Raw genomic sequence first — 6794 nt, forward strand, 5'->3', positions numbered from 1 at the left:
ACTATGTACAATTTTTACCACACAATTCTCTTTTATTTACATATCTAATACTTAGAATTTCATTTATATGATTATAATATTTGCTGTTTAAAATTTATGCCGTTAAAATTAAAATGTTATTAATATATTTTTCATGCGATGTTAAAAAATTCAATTGATTAGATGTTAGATGTATAAATACATGATAATTGTGTGGTATGTTTGCAAATACTTCTTTTTAATATTTTAAATCCCAAATCCCCGGTTCTGAATCACTCCCCCACTACTTATACGCCCGACCAGTTCCTCTCTTTCACCACATTACTTTCCTTCCTTCCTTCCTTCCTTCCTTCCTTCTCTCTGATCTCCTGCTCTTCGTCTGTCTCTTCATGGAGCCAAACTGCCATAGCCAGCCGCAGGAAGAGAATGGCAACCCCGGCAAAAGCAGCAGCTTTCTCTGCAGACAGTCCAGCGCTCGCTGGATTCCCACAGGAGACCAGATAAGAATTTTGAGAGATCTTTACTACAACTATGGCGTCCGATCTCCCAGTGCCGAGCAAATCCAACGAATTTCTGCTAAGCTTCGACAGTATGGGAAGATCGAAGGAAAGAATGTCTTCTACTGGTTTCAGAACCATAAAGCTCGAGAGAGGCAGAAGAAGCGGCTGACTTCTGATATTGCCAGCTCTAACAATTCCAATGTTATAAACAGTAAATACTTTGTCCACACAATTGTCTTGTTCTTACATACCTAGCATATAGAAATATCACCCTAAGTACACCAAGGTGTTATAAGAATCAACATATAAATGCATTAGAATTGTGTGGAATGCTTTATTTTTATCAAATGATTAAAGTTTTGGGTCCTGTTTTGTAGAGCTTGGTTTGGGTTCTATGGGGCCTTATGATGCTGCGGACAAAAGCTTCAGAGTAAGCTTTGCATATAGCTTAAATATACATATGTATTTTGATATCATATATAGTTTTTTAGATGGCTTCTAATATAATGTTTGTATTAAATTGTTTGAAATGAAATGTATTTTTGATGTTATTTACATATTAAATTGTATTTATGTATGTTTTCAAATAAATTTAAATTCATGATATCAATCTGAATATGATAAGTCTACAATGATCAAATGCAGAGGAAGAAGATGAGAAATGTACAAAGCAATGTTTAGGTGTTAGATCTGTATATTTTAATTCCTATATATTTTAAAACTTACAATATTACTTAAATATGTCCAAATATTTAAATTCTATTATAATTTTTAGTGTAACAATTTGTTAATGCCATTATTATTAAACTGAATTTTATAAACGACATTAACCAGGGATGCTGCTTCTCCGGTTCAGGAGATGGGCCGGAAACGGGTCTAGGATGGTTTGGTGTGGAAACAGCCTTACAAGTAAGTCCATGGAATTACCACTGTGCCATTAACGGTCAAGAAACAGCCTCAGCTCGAACCCTAGAGACTCTTCCTCTGTTTCCCATCCGAGGAGAAGAAGAAGCAAACGGTGAACAAGAAATTCAAAATTCTTTCTATTGTGGCCAGAGCCAGGAAGAGAATTTTAACGGCTACCCACGTGGCGGAGCTTCATTGGAGCTCAGTCTCAACTCTTACTACTATGAGTCTCCCAGCTATATGTGATTAGGGTTTTGTTTTGTGATGAAGTTTATTGATAGTTTGTTGATGTTGAACTTTACGGTTTGGTTCACTATTTTGTGGTTATGTGGGTATACATTTAGTTCGCACCAAAGGAAATCTTTTTGTTATATATATATATATATATATATATATATATATATATATAGTCTCGAGTTATATGTCTCAAGTGTTATGTTATTATTAAAATATATGCGAAATTTCATTTTTTTTTGCACATGCTGCCTAACTTATGGATAAAAAGGTGTATTTTTCTCTTTAAAAATTAAAATAATGATATTTTTTATATGATTTAAAAGATTTGGGTGTTTTAATTAATGTCTAAAGTAAAATTTAGGTGTTACATGAGAATTGGATGATATGTATGTAAATGCCTCTATATTGTTATGGAAAAATAGTATTTAGTATTAGATTGGTAAATTCTTCATAAATTTTGCTATGGGAAGGTAGCTAAATGATATTTAGGGAGATTTACATATATTTCATATATAATTGCTGTATTTACATGTGCAACATCTGCATCTTAGGATTCACATTTCTAAGACCTAAAACTCTGGTTAGTCATTAAAGTATAACTATGCCTACTCTCGTAGACCGTCTCCTTCCTCACCTCTCTCATTCTAACGTTATTTGTCTTCTCCAGCAATTGATGTGGCTTGAAACCTCTGATCTATTAATGGTGCTATTTTCTTGCTTATTTATGAACAAAATTGAGTGTTTGAATTCAGTGCACCTCAATATATTTTTTTAATTTTATTTTTTTTATGGATGAAATCATCTTAGATGCTTTTATTGTTTATTTTTTAATCCTAATGTGATGTTGTTACTTCAATAATGTAGATTAAGCAGCAGCCAAAGAATTCATACAATTGCTCATTAGAGAATATTTAAAAGGAATGGCAAGAGGCTATTAGACGAGCCTCAACCGTCTCTAGGTGTGCTAAATATTTGAATACTTATACTACACATGGGAGGATTCGAACCAGTGACGCTGCCACGGAGCATATACTCTCAATTATTATAAATTATTGAAATTTTAAGAGAAGTTAAGAAATACAATTTAATAACAAATTCTGGGTGACCATTAATATAAAACCAATATTAACATCTACTTGTGATCATGAAGAGAAATGTGTCTCGTTAAGATTTGCCATCATGACCATATTGTGCATGATAAATACCACCATCAGCATCTACTTGCACAAAATGAACCATTCAAACCAACATACTCCTACGTTGTTGTTTATCACTGACAATCTCGCCATCATGTCAACCTTATTGAGACACATTTCTACTAATTCTGTTCATACAAAAATACGTAGGACATAAAACACTGGTAGTAAAGAGAATAAAAGGAACTCAATACGATAATAATAATAAAAAAAATCCTCCATCAATTACACAAATATAAGGGAAATTTTCCATGCATGCCACACAATTCATGTGTATTGACGTATTTAACAACTATACTTTCATATTTTCATTCACAGCACTTTAGAGTCATAAAGCTATGCATTAAAAAGGAATTTGTTCATTTTTTTAATCGTGAGTAACAGTGATATTTTTCATGCATTGTTAAAAGCTTGGATGTTTGCATGTAAATATGAAAATTTAGATGTTAGATTAAATGCATAAATAAGAATTGTGGACTATGTATGTACATGCTCCAAGATATAAATAATCTAAAGTTCACTTATAAGTGAGATTATGAAACATTTATTTCAATTAAAAAAACAATGATCTTATATATTATAAATTTAAGAAGAACACTTTATTTTATGATATGAATATGATAATTTATTGAAAGTACATTTTAGACTGACCGCGGGGTAAATGTGGATGGCGTGAGGGGGTGGATGAGATGCAGGGGGACGATGGGGGAAAATGGGGGCTACAAGATATGGTGGAGAATCGTGTTAGGTTCATTATTGGAAATAATGGCTAAGACAACACAAAAATGTGTTATGGCAATTGTAATAACCATTGTAAAATTACTTGTAGTGGATTTAACACCGCCGCACAATCACTGTGGTTGCTTTTTGCCAGTCTTTTGATGGTGATTTTGGACCTGCTGTCGCTTGTCGTCAGAAATCTTAAATTTGATTACTAAATATTCCTAGACTTAGAATTTCAATTTAAGTTATTAAAGGTTTTTATTAATATTTGTTATTCTATTTATTAAACTAAAGTATAGAAGTTATAAGCTAATCTCTATCCTAAGTCATATGCTTTTACGTAATAAAAGTGTCACTTGAGGACAAGTAAACATTTAAATTTGAGGGATTTTGATACACCAAAATAATATGATGTTTTAAGTACATATTTTATGTTTATTTTGGTGATATTACACTTTAAATAAGGGTATATCATGTTTTTGTTGTAGGTATATCATTTTTAGGCATTTGGAGCAAAAATGACAAAAATGACGAAATTTGGAGCCAAAATAACAAATCTTGGGATTCTGGCGCATGATGCGCTAGATCGGTGCATGATGCGCCGTTCGACAGAAAACTGGCGCATGATGCACAAGATCGGTGCATAATGCGTCAGGAACGACTTTTTCAAATTAAGGCGATTCGAGAAAAAAATTTAAGAAGAATTGTTGTCGCTTGTCATCAGAAATCTTAAATTTGATTACTAAATATTTTTAGACTTAGAATTTAAATTTAAGTTATTAAAGGTTTTTCTTAATATTTGTTATTCTATTTATTAAACTAAAGTATATGTCATAAGCTAATCTCTATCCTAAGTCATATGCTTTTATGTAATAAAAGTGTTACTTGAGGACTAAGTAAACATTTAAATTTGGGAGATTTTGATACACCAAAATAATATGCTGTTTTAAATACATATTTTATGCTTATTTTGGTGATATTACACTTTAAATAAGGGTATTTTCATGTTTTTATTGTAGGTATATCATTTTTAGGCATTTGGAGCAAAAATGACAAAAAAGATGAAATTTGGAGCCAAACAATGAATTTTATTAAATCGGGGCATGATGCACCATTTGACAGAGAACTGGCGCATGATGCTCCATTTGACAGAGAACTGACGCATGATGCGTCAAAGACGACTTTTTCAAATTAAGGTAATTCGAGAAAAAAATTTGCTCGAATTTTAAAAGAACACTTGTTTTACACACCTCTTAGAATAATTCAATGCATCTAAACACTTTGGAAGGTTCTTTTATAAAGGGATATGTCTCTTGGATCAAATGATACATCTTTTGAATTCAAAAGAGCTGACTTTTGGAGAGAATTCTGGAGGGAATTTTGAATTCTTTTTCAAAGGAGGCAGCCCAAAATAAAAGAAGAAGTCTTCTCATTAGTTAAGTGTGTGGCGTGAGGGAAGGAGAAAGTTGGCGTGAGTTAGAGATAGAGGGAGAAGAGAAGATTTTCTTCCAGGATTGTAAAACGAGAGAGAAGATGAGAGATTTCTTCTTCATTACTCTTCTAAAAGAGAATCAGGAGTGATTGTAAAGAGAGAAAGACTTGGAGAGAACTTTTAGGGATTTGCTTTGGAAAGATTGTGAGATAAGTGGTATTTTTATTTCTTTTATTTTATAAACTTGTTTTTATATATGAAATCCATGTTTTGTTATATTCTTCTCATGAATTTTGAGCTGTTTTCTTTATCATTCTCCCTATTTTGAGATATGATTTTGTGAAGAATAGATTTTGTTTTCTATGGTTTTAAATGTTAATAGTTTGTGATAATTTGAACCCCGATCTTCATTTACTTTTCCATCTGACCAATTAAAATAATAAAACTTGCCGAGAAACATATGTTCTGAAAAGGGATATGATTTCTACAATATAGGGAGAATCACATTTGATTTCATGGGAGAGTATGTCATCCATGGGATTGAGTGAAAATAAATAAATAAATATACTTTGTTAGATACAGAATTGAAGATTTTAAGGTGACAGATTAAAATCTCCAACTTGGTCCAGTTGATTGGAAACTAATGCGAGTTGTTAGCTCTCAGGTGAGGGAGTAGTTAGTCCTTGGGAGAGGAAGTTGTGGGAGTTCTAGAGTGGCAGCCAGTTTCTCTCATCTTAACCACGAAATTAGGGACCAAACTCTGGATTAGTCAGTGTTCTTTATAACACTCGGAAGAGGGTAAAGAATAGAATTGCTTCTATTTGGCACAAAATAGTATATATATATATATTTATATATATATATATATATTCAAACGATTTCAATTTCTTCACAATCCATATACTCATTGTAAAGGGGAATGATGCTTTCTTAAATTTGAACTTTTTGTCACAAGAAAAACTTTGTTTAATTTTTGTAATTTTATTTCTGCAAGTTTGATATTTAGTTTAGTTTAACTTCTGTAGTCTTACAACTGCATTTTAATTAGCATTCACTAAAGTAGTTAATTTTTAAACTTCACACTTTGCTTTTATTTTTGTATTTTAAATTATAAAATAATTTCAAAAACTTAAATGATTTTCCAACTTCCCTGTGGGATCGATATCTAGGACTCCATTAAAGCCCTTTATTACTTGAGCGATACGCATACTTGCGTTGATTTTATAGGAGATTTGGTAGTTTTAAAAGATAAATTATTTTCATCAAAAGTATTTTTGTTAGGATTATATTACATATTTATTATATATTTGTCGTGTGAAATTTTGTAATATTGAAAATTTTTTGCAAAATTCTCACACTAAATTCTACCGCATCAATAATGTATTTCTTTGTTTCTTCCACGGTTGTTGTGGCTTCTTTTGTGGTTCATGCCTTCTTAGGTTGTGACCTCTTAGACCTATGTCTTATAGGAGCTTGAACCGGTACCTTCTAAGGCTCGTAGTCTTCTGAGATTTTTTTAGTGAAGACCCTCTTGTGTTCGTCTTCTAGCAGCATGGTCGAAAGGAGGATCCATTGAGGGTGTAAGACTAGTTCTGTGTTGTATAACTGGAGATGCTCGACGGAATTAACACGTAACAAAGTCATATGAAATCCACCGAGGATGGTTAACCTATCCTAGGTTGTTGGTCGAAGCTTTTGCTTGACAACCATAACCTGTTATAGAAGAGGTGGAAGGAAATCTACTAAGGAAGTTTGACCTATTCGAGGTTGTATGTCGAAGCTCTTGCTTGACGACTGTAGCCTGTAATGGAAGAGGTTAAA

The 6794-nt window shown here is 32.3% G+C and overlaps 1 protein-coding gene across 1 annotated transcript; it reads left to right on the forward strand.

Annotated features, from left to right (window-relative positions):
- Positions 1–368: 368 nt before the first annotated feature.
- Positions 369–1631, forward strand: LOC110036538 (protein WUSCHEL-like). The gene is made up of 3 exons (XM_020741012.1): positions 369–690; positions 857–909; positions 1314–1631. Exons 1-3 carry the CDS (start codon positions 369–371, stop codon positions 1629–1631), a joined length of 693 nt encoding a protein of 230 aa, XP_020596671.1.
- The last annotated feature ends 5163 nt before the right edge of the window (positions 1632–6794 follow it).

This window comes from Phalaenopsis equestris, unplaced genomic scaffold (assembly GCF_001263595.1).
Source record: "Phalaenopsis equestris unplaced genomic scaffold, ASM126359v1 Scaffold208075, whole genome shotgun sequence".
NCBI lineage: Eukaryota > Viridiplantae > Streptophyta > Magnoliopsida > Asparagales > Orchidaceae > Phalaenopsis > Phalaenopsis equestris.

What these genes read in the sequence shown, in the direction of transcription:
- LOC110036538 (XM_020741012.1), top strand. Translation starts at nt 369, where the DNA reads ATGGAGCCAAACTGCCATAGCCAGCCGCAGGAAGAGAATGGCAACCCC. An exon ending in CAATTCCAATGTTATAAACA is followed by an intron (nt 691 to 856) that starts GTAAATACTTTG and finishes CCTGTTTTGTAG; the next exon opens with AGCTTGGTTTGGGTTCTATG. An exon ending in CTGCGGACAAAAGCTTCAGA is followed by an intron (nt 910 to 1,313) that starts GTAAGCTTTGCA and finishes GACATTAACCAG; the next exon opens with GGATGCTGCTTCTCCGGTTC.